This window comes from Rhinatrema bivittatum, chromosome 15 (genome assembly GCF_901001135.1).
Source record: "Rhinatrema bivittatum chromosome 15, aRhiBiv1.1, whole genome shotgun sequence".
Taxonomy (NCBI): Eukaryota; Metazoa; Chordata; class Amphibia; order Gymnophiona; family Rhinatrematidae; genus Rhinatrema; species Rhinatrema bivittatum.
The window spans coordinates 57,694,575-57,721,239 of record NC_042629.1 but is presented as its reverse complement, the minus strand read 5'-3'; the positions used below and the strand labels follow the sequence as shown (position 1 = coordinate 57,721,239).

At 42.7% G+C, this 26,665-nt stretch overlaps 1 protein-coding gene across 2 annotated transcripts in view; it reads left to right on the top strand.

The window, feature by feature from the left end:
• Positions 1 to 26,665, top strand: part of FBXO42 (F-box protein 42) — a 117,218-nt gene that overhangs the window by 66,007 nt on the left and 24,546 nt on the right. For both annotated transcript variants that reach the window (XM_029578292.1, XM_029578291.1), the window contains exon 4: positions 6,744 to 6,878. In XM_029578292.1, the coding sequence (XP_029434152.1) occupies positions 6,744 to 6,878 (135 nt within the window). The remainder of the gene's footprint in view (positions 1 to 6,743; positions 6,879 to 26,665) is intronic.

The window sequence follows — 26,665 nt, the reverse complement described above, 5'->3', positions numbered from 1 at the left end:
CATGCCCTGAAAATATTCCTCTCCGAGACAACCGAGATCCTTGCCCTGATCACCTTCATTATTGGGGTTGTGGCTTAGTGTCCCTTCACCTCTTTTTTTTCCAATGAATGGTTTATAGGGATTCCCTCTGACTCCTTATCTGATCTGCTGGAGCATTCTTAACCACCAAAAAACCTCTTGTATGCCAAATTATTGTACAAGCTGGGTAAGGTTTTGGGAGTTTAAATCAGCAAGGACAAGGACCCCCACACTGAGATCTTTGCACTGCTCCAGATTCTAGAAACTTCATCCAAGCTTGCAGCAATCCCAATTTACTTGATCCTATGAGATTTAAGATAAGAATGTGGGAGAGTCCAGCATCCTGTCCCCAGAAGCCAGGAAGCTAGATTTGAAATGTAGAGTACAACAAACCCCAGGATTTGGGGTAGTCCAGCTACTGCACTAATCAGTGGTAGTGAAGTCAGTGCTAAAACAGGCTAAGACAACCAGAATCTTCTCAAATAGCCCACTGGACAAGGACCCTAGATTGTTGGATAATTTTAGAAAGCTTTTCAGAGGTTGATGTTCAATGCCCTTACCATGGCCCACCAAATCTACATGTTGCAATACTTACACATTTATATGGACAATCTAGCCATTGGATGGAGAACAGACAAGACTATTGGTGGGCTTTTCTGGATGTAGAGGAGTGTGAATGTCATCTCTGTTCAATGTCAGTCATTTGATCCTGCAGTAAGATCTTCTGCAATGACCATTGGAGTATACCAGAATGTCTTCGCTGAGACCCAGCGTTTGTTCATGATAAATTGACCGAGATACCCTTTTCAGGAAACAACCTCTTCTGAGACAAAGTCAGGGAAATCGTTGCCCAAATTAAGGAGCAGCATATACTACTGTCCAGTTTCTTGATGGGACCTGAAAAGCCATCTTCTAGGCATCCTTACTTTGCTTTTAAACACCCTTCTTCCAGAGACAACCTTTCCACCAATTTTAGCGATATCATGTACCACATGTACTCCCACAACAGCAACTACTGGCTCATGGACATGAGCATGAGACACATCAGCTAAAGATGTTGCAACAATCCCAGCATAAGCTTGGGCCTAGTTTTTGATCACACTCAACCCTCTGGCCTAAAGTCACCTTTTCCTGGAAGAGTGGTAGAAGGTCACCAAAGACCCATTGGGTCCTCAAAATAGTGACTTCTGGTTACCATTTGCATTTTTTCCATCTTCCAGCACTGTACCGTTCAGCCTTCAATCCGGATCTCTCATTCAACCCAGCTCATTTTGAGGTGGAGTTGCTTCCCAGCCAGCAGGTGATAAAACCTGTTCCTCCCAAATACCATGGCAAGGGGTTCTACTCCTGCTATTTCCTTATCCCAAGAAGTCAGGAGGAATCGAAACCCATCCTGAATTTATGAAGACTGAACAAGAGCCCGTTACAGGGGAAGTTCAAAATAAACTTCCACCATCCTGCCTTCATTCAAGCAGGAGATTAGATGTGTGCCCTGGATCTGAAAGACACCTGTGCTCACATACCCATATATCACTCCCATTGGAAATACTTCTGTTTCATGGTGCATTTCTCTCAGTACTAATGCAAGGTTCTCCCTTTTGAGCTTTTGGTGGCCTCGAGGGTCTTCACAATATGCCTAGTGGTGGCGCACCTTTATAGCCAGTAAACTTGTCTTTTCTCTTACCTGGATAACTGATTAGTGATTGGACTTTCCCAAGCAAGAGTGTTAGGCTCCCTGTGGAAAATGAACCTCAGCTGCTTAGTCACTGGGGTTCATCATTGAACTTGCCAAGTTGAAATTTGTTCCTGCCCAAAGAGGCATAGAAAGACGCCCTGGGGAGAGAGTGGGCTTCCCACCAGAGCGAGCATTTTGCTTTTAGGCCTTGCTCTAGAACTACCCTACTGTGGGATCAAGTCCCAGCCCAAGAAGTGTTGGTTGTCTTGGGACATATGGTGGCAGCAGTGCATGTGGTTCCCATGACTCGTCCTGACATGAAGATTCTCCAGTTGGAAGTTCCATCCCTGTTTTCTCACAAGGCTCCTCGTACCAAGATGATATAGTGAGAGGGTAAACTGCAAGGGGAGCAGTATTCCTTGTTTAGGCATGCATTGAGTTGTCAAGCAGTAGACTGAAATTTGATTATCAGCTTAGCTTTCTGTTCTCTGACCAGCAATAATTAGGAATATAATATGACTTCCCAACATACTAAGAAAAGAGCCAAGTATTGCTAATGTGGCAATTAACCAAAGGCCAAGAAAATGGCTAGTAGGCCTTCAATTTTCTTCTTCCTCTTCTTCTTTGGACTCTGCAATCAGAAGAGGGATTCATTAGATCGTATGAAAAATTCCAAAGCAATAAGAGTAGTTTACTAAAATATCAATAGTTGAAGACTTTTAAGAGACTAAGCATCTGAAGCTAGCCCAACACGTTACAGTGTAGCCATGCATGTGGGATCAAATGACTATGATGCTGCATTCTGAGCTGCATGGAAAGTCCAAGCAGAAAAACTGCAGAGAGAAGCAATAGGCTGTGCCAAATGAAATGGATCCCCTGGACTGAGTATCAGCTTCTGCGGAGATTTAAATGCCTTTCATTTGTTCTGTAGGTCATCGCTTTCTTGTCCTTGGCAAGAGTAAAATGAGTGCTATAAAGAACACCTAGGTGTATGATGTTACCAGAAGCTATTTTGCACTTTACATTGTGTGTTCTTTCATGTGTCTACTATGCCTAGACATATGAGACCCATGTGTGCCGTACTAAAACTTGTCCTGAAAAACAAAACAAAAAAAAAGCAAGACCCCCCTGGAGGGCCCAAGCAAAGGTCATTTTGTTCTAAAATTAATGCCTCTTACTTTTTGCTGATCCACATGATCTCTGCTGCCTGCTAGCAATTCTGCAAACTTGCGGCAGGGATGGAAGTAACACATGGTATAGGATGCCCTGTAATGTAGTGGGGTAGATTTTGTCCCCATAAACAGCCCATTGGTGGGTAGTGAGAGACCTGCTTGCAGGTTACAGGGGAAAAATGTTTAATTAAAAACCTGTCTTAATATTCTTTCAAAGAAAAGAGAGATATTTAAGGCATCACTAAAAGCTAGAATGGCTGACTACTAATATATAGTGAAGGTTTCATATGTTCCTATCAGCCTTTCCTCTCATTTGTTGCTTTTATGGATGTTGTAATGTAGCCTGCAATTACATAATTCTTTGAGGACAATGTAATTCAATGGCATCCAATATGGAACATTTCCTAGAAAGCTGTGGAAAAGCTTAGAAGGCATTCACAGGAATGCATATACATATTGAGAGATGCCAAATACTATTCAAAAAAATGTCATTTTAAAGAAATAATACAAATAGTCTATATGCAATTCAAACAAAAAAGTATGATCATGAACATAAATGTATTAATGCATAATCTTAATTTATGAAAATGTATGTTAAAAAAATCTTATAGCAAAACATATATTTAAAAAAAAAAAGATATACAAATATAAATGTCACAGATAAACATACAATATGGAACCCTATAACGTGGGTATAGAATGGTCTTTTTTTTTTTTTTTTTGTAGACAAGTAATTGGACTGTGAGAGAAGTCCATAGGACATCCAAGAGCATTTTTTTATTATAGGCTTGCCTGAGCGCAAGGCTGTTTGGTAACCAGTGATTGGTTGTGTAGATCAGGTGGTTTTGTATAATAGGATATGTAAATCGCACTACATAGTTAGTCTTGTTGACGCGGTGATATGTCATGAGTGATTTTGATTGCAGTGTAGCAGTTATGGGGTAATGAGTTATGATCCTCTGTTTATTGATTGGGGTATGGGATGCATATATTGAGTTTGGTAGTAGCTGAGTTTTTTCATGTTTATAGGTTGGAATATTTTATCCGGGCACCATTAGGGTGTGAAAGCAGCAACTGTTAAAAATGAAATAGCAGCTATGAGACCATGATCGTCTAATTTTGGCTTCGTTTAGTAATGATGGTAGGAGTGACTTAGAAGCTGTTAAGTTGGCAGACTGTGCTGTAGCAGAAAAGAGATTGTGACTATGTGAGGGTTTTATCGCCCTTTGTAAGTGGTAGTGTGATGTATATTAATAATTTGGTTTGGGAGACTTAAGTCTAGCCTTCAGTTGTAGTATACCTTGCTTTTACAAGTGTGCATCAGACTGACACCACCAGTCCTTTTTCATCCTCAGTGTTGGATGTATTTCCTTCTGAGAAGAAAATGTTTCCACATCTTTTCTTTACAGTCAGGCTGCCTCAACTCTTTCTAATCTGTCTTTGGCCCTGGTATTTCATTAGATTATTTTTTTTTTGACCCCTGCTTATGTTTTAGCTATCAGTATGGCTATTTGGCCTGGAGACTTTCCTTCACATCAGTTCAGAGTGAGTGGTAGACTTTTTTTTTTTTTTTTTTACCTAGCAGTTTCCCCCTGCTCCTTTGTCCTTCAGCTCAGTTGGAACCAGTCCTAGGAATCCTTTTATACCATGAGCCTTAATTTGCAATAACCACAACGTGTGTGTCTTTTATGGGGGGGGGAGAGGGTCTTTGAAGCCAATGGGATCAGCTCTATCAACCATTATTCCACCAAATATCTGGGATGAGAACATTCTTTCAGTGATAGATGAAACTGGAAATTCTGTGTGTCTCGCTATGCATCCCACTACATCAAGTGACTATACCTCAACCAAGGAGTGTGGGGTTCACACATCAAGGATTGTTGTCCCCAGTGAAGAGTCATCTGCAAATCAACCATTTGGAGCTCTGAGGGTGCTTTCTCACCTCCTCTTGGGAAATAGAATCTTAATCTAGACAGGCAATCAAATGATCATGTTCTACATCAGGGGTCCCCAACCACCGGTCCGCGGACCAGGCCGTGGGGTTTTTTTGCCGGTCTGCGGCGCCGCCAAGCACAGGCAGGTGTGTCGCGCGCTCCCGGTCTCTCCCGCTGCCGCTGGGCTATCAGCACGTTCAAGCCCAGTGGGAACAGCAGCGGTGCTAGAAGAAACTGTGGTACCCGCGGCTGGCCTTTTTTCTTCCCGCGTGTTAGCATGGTGCTACAAACCCACTCCAAGTTCTTTCCAAAAGTTGTCTGCATGTCAAATAATCCAGCTGTTGTGCTTTCTACATTCTTTCCAGAACCTTGTGTGCCAAAGGAGAATGAGCTCTTTATTCCTTGGACTGCAAGAGATCCCTGGCATACTACCTCAAAAGGACAACCTTGCCATCAAGCTTCTTAACTGTTCGTTCCCTTTGATCCCAATAGATTGGGAAGGGCAGTTGCCAAACAAACACTGTCCAACTAGCTAGTGGTTTGTATCGCAAGCTCTTGTGCACTAGCTGGCTTGCAGGTTACAGACTCGAGGTTCATCAAGTGAGAGTCATGATGACTTCAATGGCTCATCGCAAGGTCACTTTTTGGAAGATGTATGCAAAGCTGCTACTTGGTCATCTGTGCACACCTTCAAGTACTGTTGCTGTTTGGACAGCATGCCCAAGGAGACACTAACTTTGGACAAGCAGGTCTATGCAGCCTGTTTACCTAGTAGTCCACTCTTCACTTATTTATTTATTTGTTATTTTTAATTTTTATATACCAATTTTCCTGCATCTGATGCATATCAAACCGGTTTACAATGAAACAGTATAAGCAGGAAATAAAATTCCTTAGTCTAATACATTGAACATCTATAACAAAATAATTATAAATATAGCAAAACGCTAAACATTACTAAAGGTTAAAATTATCAACGAAAACATAAATACAATTTTAAAAGGAGCACAAAGGGCGCACAAAGGACGCCGGTCCACCAGGCGTTGCGCCCCTTCGGCGCGCAACGCCTGGTGGACCGGCGTCGTTTACCGGCTGAAACGCTAAGTGTGGTGACGTCATAGTGGGCGGATCTCATTCTCTTTCAGTTGTTAATATCTTCTTTGTTTCCCAGCGATTTTTCTTTTTTTTGTGTTTTTTGTGACAGGGATTGTCTTTCAAGGTGCCCAATGTTGGGATTGTGTTGTCTTTAAGTGTTGCTTCAGTGCAACCTTCAGCTTGGACTTTCCCCCCACACAATGGCTAAAGCATACCTTCTATCGACAGAGAAAGCAAGTTTTCTTACCTGTAAACATGGCTCTCCATAGACAAAGGATAAATTAGCCGTACTTAATAACCGCTTGCTTCCTGGGGTGTCAACTTTCTCACTTAAGCTATGGAAGAGACTGAAGGGCTCATGAGGTGGTGGGTGCACATAGGAACACTCACACATGCTCAAGTAAGTCTTTACCATGTCTGGGCTGTTAGATGATGTACCACATGTGTAACAGCCAATTCGTCCTACTCTCTATGGAGAGTCCTGTTTACAGGTAAGCAAACTTTTTTTATTGGGCAAGCTTTGGAGCCCTGTTGGCAGCCCCCTTTTTAGGTGAAAAGTTTCCATGGCTGGTGTAAGTGATTTTACTGCAGTTTTCTGATTAAAAAAAAAAAAGTCAGCCAAAAGATGCAGAAAATACTGTACTACTACAACAGTCAGTTGCAGCAGGAAATCAGAGCTGCCTGCAACAGTCTCTGACTGCCAAATAAAGATCGCTAAAATCTGAACCCCTAGTTATAAACCACTGTGAAGGTGGTGCTGATCACTGTGCTGTATGGTGCTGATAGTTGTAGTTTCTCTGTAAACATGGCATTGTTCTCACCTTCTGGGTTCTCTTGTTTCCCCTCCAGGTGCATGCTACTATGACTCCAATCAATCTATGTACGTGTTCGGGGGTTGCACACAGAGCAGCTGCAATGCTGCTTTCAATGACCTCTGGAGGCTTGACTTAAATAGCAAAGAATGGATCCGACCTTTGGCATCAGGTGAGAGAAGTCACAGGCATTCCATTTCTGATATGATGACTTTACATGGGAGCCTCTCCTCTGAAGTATGCCAGTAGCTTTTAAGTCTTTTTTTTTTTTTTTTTTTTTCCACACTAAAAAATTGGTCTTGAAAGCTATTTTTGAAAGCAGTTTACTTGAACCAATTCAGTACATCCACACTCAATTCGTTTGTTTAAATTGGTTTTCTGTAATCCTGAACTCAAGCCTGCTCCAGGTCATGAGATCGGTGGGATCTTTAAACCAATTTGAGAGCTGTATGTGCTCTGCAGATTGAAGTATTTATCCTCTGTGTGAGGTTGACTTTCTATAATAGCATCAAAGGCAAGATTTCCCATGAGCAATATGTATATAGCAACCTAGTTAAATGATGGAAGATACAGATCAAAATGGTCCACCCATGTGAGATTCGTCCATTTTGGGTAGGTGCAAATTCCTGTAAGCAGCCCATCACCAACTCTCCTCCCACATATATTTTATCTGACCTCTCAATCTTTTTTTCCACCACTACCCTCTGTATCTGTCCTATGCATGCCCAAAAGCCAGAGTGATGGCCTCCATCACCTCTGCTGGAAGGCCATTTCAGGTTTTGCAATCCTCAGTTATGACTCCCATAGCAGCTGTGCTTCTACCTAACATCCTGTCCGTCTGTCCCCGTCCTCCTCCCCCCTCCCCCCTTCCCAGTCTCATGATCAAACTCTTTAAGAATCACTACAACCAGCAAGGTTGGCAAGGCTGTTGTGAAAAATCTGGCTTCCTTGTGCTCATTGACTTTGGGATTTTAACCATGGTATCAAAGCCTAATGCCATTGTACCACCTCTGTTTAGGGTTTCGGCTGCCACGCCATGAAGTCCAAGACTGTTGTACCACTGCTGTTTATAGCGGTAACAGCTGTTCAGACCAGGTTACCCAATGCTTTCTTGGAGGCCCCTATGCAATCATGCCACTGCTGTTTCGATTGTAACTGCTGCTTCTTGCAGCTTACCCAAGTGTTTTATTATTGACCTCGTTGCCCCTAGAGATCCTTTGTGCTTTTCTCATGACTTTTTTTTTTTTAATTCTTTTACCAATTTTTTTTGTCTGTGCCATCTCATAGTAATGTAGTAGTGACGGCAGAAAAAGACCAAATGGTCCATCCAGTCTGCCTAGCAAGCTTTTTATGGTATTATCTGCCATACTGTGCAGGTTACCCCCATGTTTTTCTTAAGGGTAGCAACTGCCGCGCTGTGCAGTTATCCCCAAGCCTTGTGATAACCCATAAAAAATTTACTGCTAGCAACATTTTTATTGGGTGAGAAGCCTTGAAAATTCAGACAGTGCTGCTTGATGTGCTTTGCTTATGGACTTGGCTGTAGAAGCAGTCCTGTGCTTTTTCCTTTGTCTGTGTGTCAGGGCCCATGTTGGATGTGGTATGAATCTGATTCCTCTTCTCTCTCCCATCCCTCACCATCAAAGTGGATAATGATGTTGCAGTTGCGTCTATCAGTTCCCCAGTTCTGGAGTCAAACTGGATAACTGATAGACGCAACTGCAACATCACTCTCTGGGAGTCATTCCATGCACCCACCACACTTTCCATAAAGAGAGATTTTTGGATATTACTTTTGAGCCACAAAGTTCTGAAGTGCCACAACAGGCCTTGTTTTCAGGATATCCACAATGAATATGTATGAGTTATGTTTGCATGGACTGCCTCACTTGTATTCAGATATATCTCATGCACATTCATTGTGGATGATTTGAAAACAAGACCTGTTTCCTAGCATGTAGCAGATGGACTCGGGACCAATGGGTATAACAGTTGGAGACGGATCAGATTTCAATCTGATGTCAGCCCTAGTACATATACCCCTGCAGGAAGTGGCACTCCAGGACTGGAGTTGCCTACTCATGCTTTAGTACATAGGCCTCTGATTTTCAAGTCTGCTAAAACCCTGTCTTATGATTAAATCTAGCTGTACCCGTATTCTTCATGATTTATAATTGTTGGTGCTAGGAAAATAAACTTATCAGAGAATCACCATCCATAGTGTGTAATATTTGCACTTTTTCCTCACAAGGCTATTAAGCGTGTGAGGGTATTTTGAGGGCTTGACAAAACCATGCTGAACATACCATAGTGTTGGTGGGGCTTGCAAGCTTGGAAATTTGAGAGTATGATCCAGGACAGCCAGATCAATATATCTAACGGTAAACACTAAAGAGCTAGAATAAGTGCTCTAGAATGTGTCCCAAGCATATGTTAGAAATCAGATTTAAAGCAGTACTTCTCTGAAAAGGGTTAATGGCTTCAGAAGGAAATGCTGTTTGACACAAAATATGCTGCTTTTAATACTTTTTAACATAAAACGTTTATCTGTTGGCTGGCCTGGTGACTCGGCAGTTCTGTGCACCGTCATGTGAAAGGTTCCTAGAATGATCCCATTTTCCATTCCCTGGGTTGGCTGGGACTGGTGATGCTGAAGCGGAAGTATTCACAGCCTTTGGGAAGGAACTTATTGCTTAAAGGTGATATTTGGTACTTAGGATTCAGGTTCACCAGGCCAGAGGCCTGGTGCATGGTCCCCAGCAGCAATGACCAGACTAGGTATGCTGGAGGAATATTAGATAGGGGAAAAATACACAGGTAGTTGTGAATAAAGGCTCATGGTGCCAGATTCCAGGAAGGGACAGAGAAGCAGGAGAAAATAGCCAGGCCAAAAAAATGCCACAACTCTTTAGGATTTTTGTTTAAAATGTGTTATCAGCAGGAAAACATGCCACTTATATCTGAACTTCCTTGTGCCTGATGGTTCTCATAGGTTTGGAGTTTTGGACTGTAATGCATATATGGTCAGCTTATTCCTTAGCTGTTTGTACAGGAGGAAGTCTCTTGTTTATAAAGCAAAATAAAAAATATATATATAGTGTCATAGTAGATGACTACAGATAGACCAGTTGGCTCATCCAGTCTGCCCAGTTCTTCTGCTTTCTCCCTCCATAAGGTTTTTTACTTTTTGCATGTGAATGGAATGAGACCCTTCTCCAAATCTCTTAAGAGCGTTTTTGTATTGGCTTATATGCATGGATCAATCATAACACACTGTACAGTGTTGATGATCTTATCTAGAATAACCCCTCTGCCATAGAACTTCAGGAGATAGAATTGAAAATGGTATGGTGCTTTTTTAATCCTATTTTTAGAAGGCCTTCTACTGTGACGATGGGATATCTACTTTCTGGAGTTCAGCAAGACAGTGGCCCGGTCATTTTTGCTTCGATCTGTATAGAGTGTGGAGGCTCCCCCAGTGTATTCTGCTGTCTGATGTTGTGTGCCACTAGCATGGAATACTGAGAGCCTAATGTTGATTAAATACCACTGTACCTGGGATCTCTAACTAGCTTTAGTTATTGTTGGCTTAGGTATTTGTCGGGACTTCTTAGCCAAGGCAGCCCTTGCACTGTGGGAAAGAAGCAGATACATTCCTGTAGACTCCCAGCCATTGTCTCTGTTCATGCAGGAGCATTTCTTCCCACCTGCATTTTTAATTCTTGTAATTCATGCCTGCTTTTTTTTTTCCTTCCTTCCTGTTGTCCCCACTGAAGTTAAGAGAACTCTTAAAATATTCTCAAGGGATATTTGGGCTAAAAGAAGAAAACAAAATGTAGTACAAAGTCAGTGCCATAAAGTTTTAAAATAAATGAAAATGATATCCAGTATTAGTCATGATCAGCTTGCACATGTAAACATTTTTGTATATTGAGCACAGTGAAAAATACATTACCTTTTTCTCGTTCCCTATAGAAATAAATATGGCTGGTGTTTGTCATGTGATCATAGAGAGATGAGGATTACAAAATCTGATTTTGTAAACTAATACAGTTGCCATCCATTTGATATTTTTGTCTGTATGTTGAACTCTTTGTGAGTGTATTTCCTTTGCCCTGGATAGAAATGTTGTCCTTATTTTCCTCATCCCACCCCCATATTTGTTTAGATGATACAGCTCTTGCGTCTCTAGGAAAAGCCATGCTCTGGATACATCAATAGTCAGATCCTGCAAAGATGTGCTGAAATGTCTCACTGTCTGGTTGTATGGCTACTGTCTACCCGATTGGCTCTGAATTCTCTACATCTTTCACATTTTGAAATGATTCTTGTGCAATATTAAAAACCCCTGTCTGATCGAAAGTTAACATGCTTTCTTTTTTCATAAGACTAAATCAAAATCGGCATTAGTAGCTACTACCCCATAATTGTGGTTGAAGCATAGTGTCTAGCAGGCTCTCCAGGGGACTTAAAAGGCCAGCTGCTCGTCTTACATTAAGTACGTCAGTCTAGAGGCATTTACATGACCTCGGAGAATGAAAATCCTCTTGGAATTGGGTTGTAAGTATGACAGCTCCATGACTTCTATAGCTTGATTTGTTGGAGCATCCTCAAGTTAGCTAAACAAAGATGAATAAAAATCAGTTTTAGAAGTAGTAACATTGCCTCTAAGCAGCTGAGAAGAAAATGGTCAAGATTGACTGCTTCTTTATGAATACAGACGCACTAAACGATGTCCTCTCCTTGTTAGCGTTATATATACAGTAGTGACATTGTGTTCCAGTTACTGTATACCACTTTGGGGTTCTGGGGGAAAGTGAGGTGGATATCTTTGTATATGAACAAACATACCATTGCTTTCCTGGCTTTACAGCCCGCTCTATGGGGGAAATTTACATATAGCCCCTGGGCTTGATAATTTTCAGAGAGAATGCAGGTGTTTTCTCTTGGAAAATAGTTTAAAGTAGGCACATTTCAATGTTCTTGCATATTTTTTACCTGCTGTTTTGTGCAGGTGGCTAAAAGGGGTAAAATAGCATGCATTCTTGCAAAAATATCAAGTCTGAGTGCTGTCTTCCTCTTGTGACTGAAGAACACCTCTGAGAATGCTTCCTCATAGTCCTGAAGTTATGTGTACAATGGAACCCCTCATAAAATTTTAGCTGAGGCAAATGACTTTGAAAATAATTGTCCCCTATATGTGAAGCACAAGTTCACCATGAAATCGGAACTCTGAATGTCTCTGCCTCTCCCTGAAAGTTCTGTGAGAATACACAGCAGACAAGAATCCCATGGGAAAGGCCCCTGAGGAAATGGTTTTGATTGTCTTGAGTGTTTCTGCCAGGGTTGGATTCTGAGAGTTCCTGAGGCAGGCTGCTCTTTGTAGGAACATGTAGTGCACTTAGTGATGTATGTAACAGCTCATGGCATTGCTCACGGATGTAGCAGGGTAGGTTAGTAGAGCCAATAGGCGGTCCTCTCAGAGCTTTCCGTCTCTTGCTGTCCATGGCAGGGTTTCTGTTGGCAGTGATACAATTAGGAATACTACCTGCAGTGCTTGGAAGGAAGATTCACTCATAACTGGTGTCTGTCTCTCTGGCAATTTTTATTGCCACTGATTCAGCAGAATATGTTGTTAGTAGTGAGAGAACGGCCTGATTTTGCTTACAGTGGACCCACCTGATGGCAGTCTGGGCTGGGTATCTTTCCAGCCGATGTGTGTAAGGTGAGAGGGATGCTTGCTTATATTTGTGGCACAGCTGCCATCGGTAACAGGGCAAACTGTTCTTAATGCACATGGAGGTATAAATGCATGCCTCTGATCCTAGGGCCGAGACATACATTTATGATCGTGTCCTTTCATTACGAAGCCTGAGGTTAATTTTGCATGTGAGGAATTCATTTAGCTGGGCTCTAGTAAATACATTGCAGATCACACTTGTAAATCTTAGAGCAAAGATGAATCCGAGAACTGGGAGGTGGGGGGTGGGAGTCGGTCTGTGCAGTTACAGCTGTAGGGACAGCACTTGCAAGCTTTTGGCGCAATCTTTCTATTTAAAAAGCCTTTCCTCCAGCTGTTGAGGGTCTTACCAATATATTTTTATAGTTTTTGCATGCAGACTTGTAAATGATCGGTAATGATTCTGTACTTTACTGCTTGTAAATTGTTTTGCTGATTGACTCCATGCCCTACAGATTGTAGGATGATTTATATAGCACTGCTTAGATTGTAAGTATTCTGTATGTCTCTCTCGCTTTGTTCTTGATTTTTTTGCGTGTAACCCGCCCCGAGCCTTGGAGGGCGTGCATAATAAATATTTAAAAAAATAAATGTGAATAGTGGGCCGTCCTTGGGGGGAGGGATTTAAGAATCGAGACGCAGTTTGTGGAGAGTCCCACACCACCTGATGTCTGACATTATTTCCTGTTCCTCGAGAGTGCTGGCATTTTGCAATGGTACTGCTCTAGTTCTTTGCAAGATTACTAGAGACTAGAGTGAATAATTGCTGACCTGTGACTTTAGAGCATGCTGGAGGAGAATGAACACCAGTCAGGAACAGAGATTTCCTGTGGACTGGTGATTTGTTGTCCAAACTGTTTTTACACCTTGTGGGTTGCTGACACCTTTTCTATCCCAAATGAAGGTGGGATAAATGTCATACAGGTCGATTCAGTAAAGTCCGTGGGAGAGCGGACGAACGCCCGCTCTCCTGGCGTGCGCGATTCAGTATTCAAATTAGGTGGTGCAGTAGAAACGGGGAAAAGGAGGTGCTAAGGATACTAGCGCCTCCTTTTAGCCTGGAGCGGCAGCTGTCAGCGGGTTTGACAACTGCTCAATTTTGCCTGCGTCAGTTCTCGAGCCCGCTGACAGCCACGGGCTCGGAAACCAGACGCCAGCAAAATTGAACGTCCGGTTTTCGGCCCAAATTCAAAATTTTTTTTTAAAACTTTTTTTTACTCTTCTGGACCTCCGACTTAATATCGCCATGATATTAAGTTGAAGGGTGCACAGAAAAGCAGTTTTTACTGCTTTTCTGTGCACTTTCCCGGTGCTGGAAGAAATTAGCACCTACCTTTTGGGTCGGCGCTAATTTCCGAAAGTAAAATTTGCGGCTTGGCTGCACATTTTACTTACTGTATCCCGCGCGCATACCTAATAGGGCCCTCAACATGCATTTGCATGTTGAGGGCGCTATTAGGTGCCACGGGTTGGACGCGCGTTTTCCTCCCCTTACTGAATAAGGGGTAAGGGAAAACGCGCGTCCAATAGCAGGCTAACAGTGCGCTCCGTCGGAGCACACTGTACTGTATCGGTCTGTTAGTTTAACAAAGCCACTTTCCCCTCTACATCCCCTCCTTCCCACTTCCAAGCATAAGACCACGCCTAGGACAAATGAGAGACAAGAATGCTGTTCTCATTGACTGTTAGGAAAATAGGGAGAGTTTTTACTTTTGAATTCAGATGGGTGTTTGTGCCCCTTTGAGAGCCTCAAAATTCATAGGAGTAAGATTTGGGGGTAGTAGTCTGTCACTTAAAGCCAGGTAACCTCTGTTCATCAAAAGGCCGTTCCCTGTTAAAGGTCTCTGTTGCTATTATTTCTCCATTATGCATGAGGCCTAGCAGTGAAAGCTTGTTTTGCTCTCCCCAGGACCATGTTAGGATGGGGAGAGCAAATGATCACAGGACCATGTTAGGATGGGGAGAGCAAATGATCACATTTAGATCAAACATTGCTTTTCTTCCTGTTTACTCCCCTTCTGCTTTCACTTCTAGCATATGAAAGTGAAATTTTGCATAGCTTTCTTTCTCCACACCTCATATGCCTTGTACAGAATGCTGTTAGTATTGCTGTGTGACTGGAAGAGCAGGGTGTAGTTGCTGTGTATGCCCCCCACCTGCAGAATGAGCTGCGTACCCTTCAGCGTTTGTTTCCCTAAAATGAAACAAAAACTTGTTAGTGTGAAATGCTTCTAAACTCAGGCAGGATAGTGGAAGCAAAGTCTGGGCATTTTAGATACATTTTGTTTCTTAGATTTCTGTGAATTCTTCCTTCCTCTTTACAGTAACTTTGGACCATCCAGCCACTCTTGAGTTAAAAATGTGTAGGGAGAGCCTGAACAATTCTATAGATTAGTCCTGGGGGAATTTTGTGCTACTGCGGAGCACAGAATTCCCCCTCTGCACAGAAATTGGCAATTCTGCACAGAAAATAGCAGAGGAGACACCAGCATCCTGTGAATGGAGCACACGAAGATGAAGGCCCCCATGTGCCGTGGGACACGCGCCATTCACGGCAAAGGTGAAGGCCCCAGTGAGAGTGAATGGGGGGGGGGGTTTAAAAGGAGAGGGGTGGGTGAGAGCATGGGTGGTGAGGGGGGGGATGCTTGAGTGTGGGTGCCAGAGAGAAGGAGCCTATATGAGGAGACTATGAAGGAGTGTGTATGTGTGAGAGAGTTTGGGAGCTCGTGTGTATGAAAAAGGGATCGTGTGTAGGTGAGGGTGCTAGCCTATGTGAAGGGATTTGTGTATGTGTGAGACAGAGCCTGTGTGAAGTAATGCATGAGACACACACATAGGGTATGCGTGAGAGAGAAAGGGAGCTTGTGTGGGTGTGCATGCGAGAGGGACCCTATATGAGGGGGGGTGTATGTGAACTAGAGAGAGAGGGAGCATGTGTGTGAGAGAGGGAGGGACAGAGGGGAGCCTGTGTGAAGGGCAGTACTGAGAATGGGGTCAAACTCTGGGAGTGGCAAGAGTGGAAGGGGTTGAGCCTAGAGATGGAGGTGAGAGATACTGGCAGGTGGAGGAGTTGGGGCCTGAGAGGGCAAACTGGCCAGAGGAGTAGGGAGAGCGAGTGGAAGGGACACTCTTACAGTGAATTTCTAGGGAAATTCTGCTCAAAATATTTAAAATTCTGCATCTCTAAGTAATAACATTTTTCTGTATTTATTTAAAATGTAATTACTTAGACCGTCATGTAAATTATTTTGATCAATATAAAGTTTGCAGAATTTTAAGTTTTTGTGCACAGAATTCCCCCAGGAGTAATAGATATGGTTTTAAAACCAGATGTTAGCCTTATGTTTTTACACATTACTATCCCAAGAATATAGAGAGAAGTCATCAACAATAAATGTTTCTTATGAAGGTATTACCAAGCACTTAGACTGAGCTTGGGGTGTGATCCTTTCCACTTGCAGACATCGGTAGCTGCACACAGTTGGACATCCAGCTTCTGCATCCATAATCTGGATGTCTGCAGCTTGGAGAATCTTGTGACATTCCTATTAAAAGGCATTTTGATAGGGAATTAATAAAACAGTGAAATCTGAAAGATGAAGCAGATAAACCATGCGCTGTTTGTCTGGTATTAGAACCAAGGATCGAAGTCTTATGTACATGGAAGACAGATGTGCATAAGACTTCTCTCCTTGCACACCTGTCTTTCATTTTTCCCCTTAACTTGGAGGTGGGAACTTGGAATCTTATATATTATTTTGTATTTCTTTCTATTTTTTTCCCCCATAACTTTTCCAGGCGTGCAGATGGCATAAGAGTTCTTTTAACGTATGGATTGTATGTCTCTCTAACTACATGGTTCTATTTAGAAAGCTTGATCTGACCAGAGAGGTGTGTGATCTGGTTACAGTACACCATGAAAATGTCTCCCACCTCCGTAGGAGCCACACTGCCTGGCTTTCACTGCCCTTTGACCCTGCCTGCATTGTTTGCATTCTCCTTATCAGCATGGTTGAGCTGGGTTCCCAGGCCAGCTCAGAGCACTGGACTTTCCAGACCATTTCAGTTGCTTGGATAAACAGTCCCTGAGAATCTTGGGAATTTCGCTTCAGGATGCCTGGGAAACGCCGAAGAAGAAAATTGTCACTTTTTTTCACAGGAAGTGAAATATTTTTTTCTTTAGTACCCATGAATATGTGGGACTTATAGTACTTGCAAGAGCCAGGCATATTGTGAGTACATTTGGCAACATTTGTTTTAAGAGTTCATTGAATAGAATAGCAAGAGAAGCTGTAGCTCAAAATTGAGGTGCATTGGCTAAGTTACTGCTCTTCACCTTTGTAGTGCTACTCTGAATGGATTTCAGTACTGGAATAGCAGGAAGTGCTGCAGGTCAGGAGTAAGGTGCTTTAGCAGATTTTCACACACAGTTTAGCGCACAGATAATTGTACTAAATTGCATAATTCCCTCTGAATGCAGGGTAGAGAGAACAGACAAACACAAGACCAAATGCCGGCCTGGGAGCAGAGTCAGTGATTGGCCCCCATGTCTGGGCCAGTAAGGCATGCTGCGTGCCCCTTCTTTGCAGAAGATGTAAGCTGTCAGTGGGTGGAAGCTGAAGATGGAGACCCAGGAAGTGGCGCTGTGTGCAGATTGAGGGAGCACATCGGGGCCATACATGGGCCAGAAAGAATGATGGAGGATCCAGACAGAGCACAGGCAGCAGTGGAATTGAGTATGGCTGTCTGGAAAGCCACTTCAGCAGTAGCATGATCATAAAGCTGGTGGGGGAGAGAAGTCAGTGATGGGGCAATAAAGTAGACAGATTTTGCCGGATCCAGTAAGCTCTCAGTATATCGTACAAGATGCCTTTCTACTTGATTGGGGGCATGATGACATGTACGCTTTTCCACCCTTCCCACTGATTGGCAGGATAACCCAGAAGGTAAAAAGAGACAAAGCTCACATGATATTGTTTGTCCCAGATGGCAGCAATAGATTTGGTACGCATATTTAATACAGCTGTCGTCACAACCACCAATATCACTGGGCAGCAACAACACGCATCTAACGCAAGAAAAAGGCAGGCTCTTACGTCTCAATCCAGGACCGCTTCATCTCACTGCATGGATATCGAACGCTCAGCGATCAGAGAGCAACAGATGCCTTTGGAAACTTTCGACACGCCACAATTACACATTTAGATGGCATATTTTACTTCATGGTGTCAGACTAGAGGTCTGGACCCCTGACATGCAACCCCAAATCATTACTGTTATAATTGCACGGAGAGTTTAGCAACATCTTCATTAAGAGTTCACCTCCGTGCCATTACGGCCTGTCATGACCAAATCAACAACTATTCCATAGCTACGCATCCGCTCACGACCCGATTCATGAAAGGGCTATGGAAAATTTGTCCACCAATCCCTCAGCTGGCTGCACCTTGGTCCTTGAATCCAGTCCTCCAGCACCTCATGCAGCCTCCTTTCCAGCCCATGGAATCCACACCACTTACATTCTGTACTTGGTAGCACTCGCCTCCGCGTGCCGCATAAGTGAGCTACAAGCACTGGTGCACTATTCACCTTATCTTTGATTTTATTTTTTCATGACAAGGTGGTACCCCATATAAACCCAAATTCTTAGTAAAAGTGGTAATGTCATTTCACCTTGACATTCTGTCCAAAACATCACGCTGAAGAGGGAGAAAAGAGATTACATAAGTTACTGTAAGAGAGGGCATTAACTTATTAAAAAGCTAAACGGAACCATTTTAAAAAACTTCACAACTGTTTCCTAAGGGACTTGGTATGCAAGTCATCAAACGCACTATGAACAGGGGTGCTCAAACCAGTCCTATGAGGCCCCCCCCCCCTGCCAGTCTGGTTTTCAGGCTATCCCTAATGAATATGCATGAGATTTGCATGCACTACCTCCTGCAAATTCATTAGGGATATCCTGAAAACCCAACTGACTGTGGGAGAGTTTGTAGGACTGGTTTGAGCACCCCTGCATTAGAGGACATCTGCAAAGCAGCAATATGGGTCTTCATATACATCTTCACCGCTCATTTCTGTTTAGGCAAGCAAGTGGCTCCTAAGAGCACTGTAGGAAAAGCAGTACTGTCTCAAGCTCTCTAATCTGCTCTCCACTGGGAAGTTCCCAGGTTGCAAAAAAAAAAAAAAAAAAAAAAAAAAATTTTTTTTTAAAGACAGACAGGCTTGTACCCTGCAGGTATGAGGGCTTTTTATTCTACAACCCTCAGCTTGGGACTCCCCATAGATCATGGCTAATTCAGACTGCTTATCGACAGAAAAGAACAAGTTTGCTTACCGTAAAGGATGTTTTCCTTAGATAACAAGATGAATTAGCCTTGAGCGACCCACTACCTCCATGGAGATCAGATTAATCTACTACTAACTAGCTCAGATATGTACTGAAGTGGTTATAGCCATTGCCTACGCAGAAAATGCCACACATTCTCAATGGAGCAAAAAGCTCTACTAGCTATGAACGAAAAGTCTGTTCATTGCCACCAGAGAGAGTCAACCCTAGAGATCATGGCTAATTCATCCTGCTATCTACGGAAAACGCAGTTTACGGTAAGCAGACTTCTTCTTATTTCAGCAAGGTTTGCAGAGTTTTTAAAATATTGTGCGTGGAATTTGGACTTTTATTTGCAGAATTCCCAGGCATACAGCCTATTTTTCTGGCCACAGCTCTTCAGATGTCTGGCGCTATTTCAGCAAGATTAGCCGAGCTGTTGAGATGAGCTGGTTTAAAGTACCTATGTGGAGTTGAAGACTTGAGAGAGTGCCTTTGGGTTCAAAGCTCCTTATAATGCCAGCTTGCAAGCATGGATTTACCAGCAGCTGAAATTTAACAGCTTTTTGAAATTTTATGTGATCAACATTTCCAAGTTGTATCAAGTCTCAGTACATTTCACTTCAGAGATTAGATGTGAGATATCTATCACACTGCCAAGATTTTGAAAAGCTGTGTTGCAAGCCTCTGTCTCATTAAGCATAGTCCACAGTAGTAGGTAGTATAGCACTGGTTACGTTCATGGAACCTTGTCTTACAGAACTCAATCGAAGAGACTTAAAGAATTAATTTTAACATATTCATTGTTTATTCACAGTTGCTTGAAGAGAACAGATTTTTGTGAATAAACAATGAATATGTTAAAATTAATTCTTTAAGTCTCTTCGATTGAGTTCTGTAAGACGAGGTTCCATGAACCTAACCAGCGCTATACTACCTACTACTGTGGTCTGTACCTATTACTGTATACCGCTCATCGTCTCCACTTCTCATTAACCTTCATTAAGCATAGTGACTACATCAGAGGGTGATTAGTTAAAAATATATATTTACATATTTGTTACTCAATACTGAAATTTAAGAAACAGTGAATGCACTGCTTATGTTTGCTAATTTGCTTTAGTGATTGTCTGAGATCATGTGAAAAGTTTGAGAAGCATTGCCCTAGTAACTTATACACTTATTTTATTACATTTAATTGCTTTACCCACAAGCTTCAGCAATATACAAACAAAGCAAGTTCAATTAGAATATAAAACATCAAAACAATATTCAGCAAATATACAAAAAAAAGCCCTAAATCTCTTCATTGTACAGAAATTCCAGCACATATAAGAAATCCAATTTAAATAGGTACTTGATCTAAATAAGCAAAAAAAAATTACCCAAAAGCTAAACTATACAAATGGGACTCAGTTTTCCTAAACTGAAGATAAGTCTTTTCAGTTGGAAAAGAATTAGCTAAGGCATTCATAAGGTGAGAGGTAATAATCTATTTGGCGCTAAAGTAAGACAGTGGACTTTATAAAGGGCCATTATACAACATTACAAATTATATGTACTTCCATGTGGGACTGATGGCAACCTGCAAAGAGGATTCAGTTCCTTAGTTTATAGCTAAGTAAATTTGATTGATCACTTTTCTGTAACAACAAAACAAGGAACAGTCGTACCTCTAAGATAAATGCTATACGATGTTGTGGGTTTTTTTTTTTCCATTCCAGGCCAACCAAGTAGCTGAAATCAGACCACATGACTACAAAAAACAGTTTTTAACTTGTAAACAAAGCCTTTCCTTAGGCCTCAGAGCCATAGTATCCCTATCATAGGGCAGCGTCCAGTGGCAGCAGATTGACTTTTCGCCCAGATAACCTCATACTTGTGGATCCTTCACATAGTAAAATAGGATTGCTGCTTAAGATTTTATGAAATCCCTCCAAAACACATCTCCAAAAGCATGCATTCAGCAGTTGTAGGACAAGGACATAATTGCCATACTGGGTCAGTCCAAGGATCCCTCAAGCCCAGTATCCTGTTTCCAACAGTGGCCAATCCAAGTCACAAGTACCTGGCAAGTATCCAAACATTAAATAAATCTCATGCTACTATTGCTTATTAATTAATAGCATTTTATGGATTTTTCCTCTAGGAACTTATCCAAACCTTTTTTAAACCCAGTCACACTAACTGCCGAAACCACATCCTCTGGCAATGAATTCCAGAGTTTAACTATACCCTGAGAAAAAAAATAATTTTCTTCAATTTGTTTTAAATGAGTTACTTGCTAACTTCATGGAGTGCCCCTCTAGTCCTTCTGTTACCTGAGAGAGTAAATAACCATTTTACATTAACTTGTTCAAGTCTTTTCATGATTTTGTAGACTTCTATCATATCCCCCCTCGGTTGTCTCTTCTCCAAACTGAACAGCCCTAACTTCTTTAGTCTTTCCTCATAGGGCAGCCACTCCATGCCCCTTATCATTTTGGTAGCCCTTCTCTGCACTTTCTCCATCGCAACTATATCTTTTTTGAGATGTGGCGACCAGAATTGTACACAGGATTCAAGGTGCGGTCTCACTATGGAGCGATACAGAGGCATTATGACATCCATAGTTTTATTTGCCATTCCCTTCCTAATAATTCCTAACATTGTTTGCTTTTTGATTACCACAGCACACTGAGCTGACTATTTCAATGTGTTATCCACTATGACGCCTAGATCTCTTTCCTGGTTAGGTTCTATCTTAGCAGCTACTAACATTGTGTAACTACAGCAATGGTTATTTTTCCCTATATGCATCACCTTGCACTTGTCCATGTTAAATTTCATCTGCCATTTGGAAGCCCAAAGAAGACTTAAAGGCAGAGGTCTTCACTTTACTAAGGATGAAGGCCATAAAGCCAGTGCTACAAGGGCAGGAAGGGACTGGATTTTATTCCAGGTGATACTTAATCCCAAAGAAGTCTTGGGATCTGTATCAGTCCTCATTGAAATATCTAGCGACGAAGGCAGCCTTGCTCATTGGTCACGACTGCAAGGAGGATCAGTGAATTACAAACATTAGTTACCTGCCCCTTCATACCCAAAGTTGTTCCTGAGTTAGGGTAGTCTTGTGTACACATTCCAAATTCTTACCAGGTGGTATCAAAATTCCATCTGAATCAGGAAAATGTACCACTTACCTTTTTTTCCCCCCTAAACTGTGCATGCTGCTGGCAGGCAGCATTGCCCACACTGGATTGTAAGGGAGCCTTGTCCTGTTTGGATAAGATGAAAGGCAGTAGGACTTCTCTGACCCAAGTAGAACAGGGAGGCCTGTTGACAAATATACAATAGCTTTCTGATTACAAATCCAAAAAGTTGGCGCCTCATTGCAGCTCAGATTGGGTTCTCATCTATTCAGGAAATTTCACGTCCTGCCCCCCCCCCCAGCAATGAAAGCACTTGGCCTCCAATGTTGCCAGTGCAATGTTTAAATTCTCCTCTTCCCCCCCCCCCCTCCCTCCCAGGCAGCCAAGGTGCCTGCTGTCAGATGCTGCAGATGTGGCATTTGAAGTGGCCCCGTCCTCCAGAAGTACCAGACTCTCTGATCCCACACACAAGCAGAAATGTAAAGCAAGGGAGGAGAAGCCTGGAACCATCACTGGTAAGGATCCATGTTCTGGTAGAGGCGAGAGAGGGATCAGGACTAGAGAGAACGATGTTCTAGGCAGAGAATGGGAGTAAAAGGGACATTGCTGTGTATGTGTGGTAATCTGCTTAACATTGTGATGTCTTGGCTTCCATCCACCAAAATACATTTTGATATTTATCCATAAAAATGTCATTTTTCCACAGTTTTCTCCTGTTTTTATTAGAAACCCTGATGAATTCCTAGGAAAAATTAAAAAAACAACAACAAAAAACCCTTAAAATGAAGGTCCCTATCAGTTGCTAATTCCAGACCCTACCCCGTCTTGTGGCACCATGTGCCTGGAAAAGCGTTCCTGAGTTGCTGCATCTTGATCCTTCTCTAGCCATAATATGATATAGAAATGTTTTAAATAGAAATATTCAAAAGCTCTTCCTAAAAGCCCATCTTTATGAGATTGCTTTTATATCCAATAAAAAACCTAATCTAAATACTGTCTGGGATCTTGCCTGGTGCTTATGACCAGGATTGGCCACTGTTGGAAAGGATACTGGGCTTGATGGACCCTGGGTCTGACCCAGTATGGCAATTCTTAGTTTCTTGTGGCTCTTAGGTTCCCAAGGTCTTAACTATCTCACTTTATTGAATATGTTTACTGTACTAGTTAAGAGTGCAGTTTTCACAGCATTTTACATGGGTAGAAAGCTTTTTACCCCCATTAATTGGCTGAAACTCATCTTCAGTGCTGCTAAAAATGTCATGTTCCACAACGTGCACATAGAGGAGCGGCGTTCCCAGTGCTGTGTTTGTCTGGGAAAGTAAAGTACGTACGTAGATGGGATTTTCAAATATGCATTTACTTTCACTTTAAAAATTGGTACAAAGCCCCCACACTGTCTCATCGTGGAAGTTAGAAAAATGCCCCCTAAGTGAATACTAGAAATTTCTTATCTGTGTGCATCAACTAAGCAGGTACTGTCTCTAATGTGTATTTGTACAGTTCTGTGTATCCCTAGTAACAGTAGAAAAGGGTTTAGTAGTAGGTTTTCAATGAAGAAAATGTAGCTGCTGTGCTAATTCATGTTTTTGAAGTTCAGCAGCTACATAGCAAGTGATATCTTTCTTGGGGTAGACTTATGCATTTGTGACTAGCTTTTAAGAGTTCTGCCTCCTTTATCAAAACATAAAACAGAGGCACAGAGAAGGACTCTGATCCAAGTGAATTAAGTTGTTCCAGTAAAGTGATCTGACTTGTATTTCTTTCAGAACTCCTGCTAGCATGGACAGAGTTAAAGAAAAAAATCCACCAGGACTAATCTAAAATCTGACTTTGTTTATGGCAAAACCCTTATTTATAATTGGGATAGATATATACTTCTTGCACTGATACAGGCTCCTGTCTGTCTCGGGCTATGTAGAATGGTAAGAGGGTTCATTTACAACAAATCCCAGCAAACTTTGTATCCATAGGGAATTTTCTTTAAAAAAAAAATATATATATATATGCATCTTGCTAATTTGTGGGAGATCTTTCAGTATCATACTTGGGGATGTCCTCCAACCTCTAGTGGGCCCCATCGCTTGCAGCCCTTCGTTTCCCTGATGATAGTGGTAGTAAGAAATCATTTAGTATGAGCAGCTTGTACAGAAATGCAGAAGTACCTTTCTGTAAAATGGTTTCTTTTGTGTACTTGAAGAGTCTGTCAAGAGAATCAGATTAGTGCCCTTCCCAGGCGCAAACACTGTTTTGCTTTGTATTCAGATGCAAGGATTTTATAATTACAAGATGGTTTCTGTACAATTGGCAACCCAGTCCAGCAGTTCATTACTCGCTGAATGTTAGCCCAGGTCTGACCGTACCAGGTTTCTTCAACAGTGTTTTAATGTGGAATCCAGGCACAGTGCCATGCCTTCCAGCTCCTCCTTTTAGCCCTCGGGCATTTAATTATTTCATTTAAAATTGAATTGCTTTCCAAATTTAAAATAAACTGAAGTGATGTACGCATAATTAATGTATCATCTAAATAAAACACAAACACTGCCTTTCCCATTACCCTATTTTTGAGCCCCTAAGGACCACTCCAGGTCCTCAGGGGCAGGAGTATATCGTCAGCTAACACGTCAGAGGCTGCTTCAGTTAGTCACTCTGTGCTCTCACTAATAGGCCGATACAGTACCGACGCATTAAACAAAGTGCGGCAGTGCCGGGTGTCCGCGCGTTTGACACGCGCACATTTTGGTTCACAAGCCGCTTGATTCAGTATTCAAATTAGACGCAAATCCAAGCGGCGGCAAAGGAGCGTCAAAAGGGTGCCTATGAAGCGGTAGGTGTTTGCAGTCCATTTTACTGTATAGAGTATCCAGGGTGCGCTGGCGCCATACCTGTCATTTCAGCAGGTAAGTGGATGGCTTTTTTTCTACAGACCCTGCTTGGACACCGAGGCCGCTGCCCTGAGCATCCGGGCATCCTTGATCGGAGGCCACCCCCAACCTTCCACATCCGGGCGCTTAAGGACGTCCGGGCATCTGTGAAGGTCGGGGCCTCCGAGCATGGATGCCCGGAAACAGACGGGACCGCTTCCTTCCAACGTCCATATCTGCTGCCTTGAGCGCCCGCCAGGACGTCCAAGGTCGGGGTTTCCGTTCATGGACGTTCCTGCCTCTTTCTTGGGAGTCCATGATCGGAGGCCCCGCTGCCTTCCAATGTCCATGTCCGCTGCCTTGAGCGCCCGCCCGGACGTCCAAGGTTGGGGCTTCCGTTCATGGACATTCCTGCCTAATAGACACCGGAGGAAGGCCTGGCACGGCTCCCATCCCTCCGGCGTCCGTAGAGGTGTCCATGTCTCCGCTGGACCCCCGGAGCCTCAGGACGCCTAATAGATGCCGGAGGAAGGCTTGGCGCGGCTCCCATCTCTCTGGCGTCCGTAGAGGTGTCCATGTCTCTGCTGGACCCCCGGAGCCTCAGAGACGCCCAGAGATGGATAGTACCATTGAACACATACCTCCTCCGGTCTTGCTGCAGGGTTCTCCTATTGGCTGGGTTGGCTGTGTTCTCCTTGCTGCTGGGCTCCCGTGTCGGCCTCTCCAATATGCCTTCTAGAATTCGCTTGCCGAGCATTTCTTATTCTGCTTCTCAACCGAATGAAAAAGATCGCCAGAGCCAATATATATATTTTGTCCATGACGCTGTCCGGTCCGAAGCTGACTGAACACCACACTAACGCCAGAGTCAGGGTAGGCAGTAAATATAGAGGTTAAAGACATGGTAAATAAGCTGGTTAAAGACGCGATAATTTGGGCGCGCGTTACTGTATCGGGGGGGATAGCTAATCAGATCATTAACATATCATATATATATGCGGCGGGCGGAAGTGGATACTCGTCTTTTTCGGCAAGCGCTAAGGACACGTAAAAGCCCATACTGAATCGCGCGTCCGTCTTACGTGCTCAAAACGTGTGTCCAAAGCGGGTAAAAAAAACCGCAACCATGGCCGCGCTTTGCTGTAACAGAGCACCAGCCTTTATCCAGGCTTTATCCAGTTCAAAACCTAATCTGTATACAAGCAAAAACTGTTTGGCATTTGTACTGCTCTGCGCTACCCTCCTCCTCAGCTGGAAATCTCTGGAAACTGCTTGACACCCTGGAAGCAAAATAAGACTATTGTTTCTAATATGTCAGTAATTGGGTGTGTGTCAGCAAGGCACACATTACCCAGATTACAGTTTTTAATGTTTGAAGTCTGCAGAGTGGTGGTGATGCAAACCTTTGTTATCTTCATGAACAGTAGATACAAATAGGGTAAGAAACAGCAGGAGCTGATGGCCACATAAAGAAGAGAAAGCAATTAGATATCAGCTCTTAATTTCTGATACTTCTGTGCTTCAGTGCTGAAATCCCAAGTGGGAAGCTGTTTGATTCTGGTTTATCATGTCTGTCGACAGAGCCAACCTTTCCTTCAGCGATTAGTTGATGAAGCATTTTAATATCGACCTGAGTTGAATTCCCAGCAGAATGCTTCTGCAGACCACGAGTTTCTACTAAAGGACTGAAAAATCAGCTATGTTGTCTTTAATTTTTCGATTAATTATTATTGGCTAGAAAATTGGTGGCTGTTATGTATCAATCATGCTTGCTGGGTTCATATCTTGTCTTCAAGATCATGTTTATCTTAATTATGATTATAATTTATATAGCAGCTTTACTCTTAAGTAGAATCTTAATAGTATAAAGTGGTGATCTGGTCAGAAACCTGTGCATGG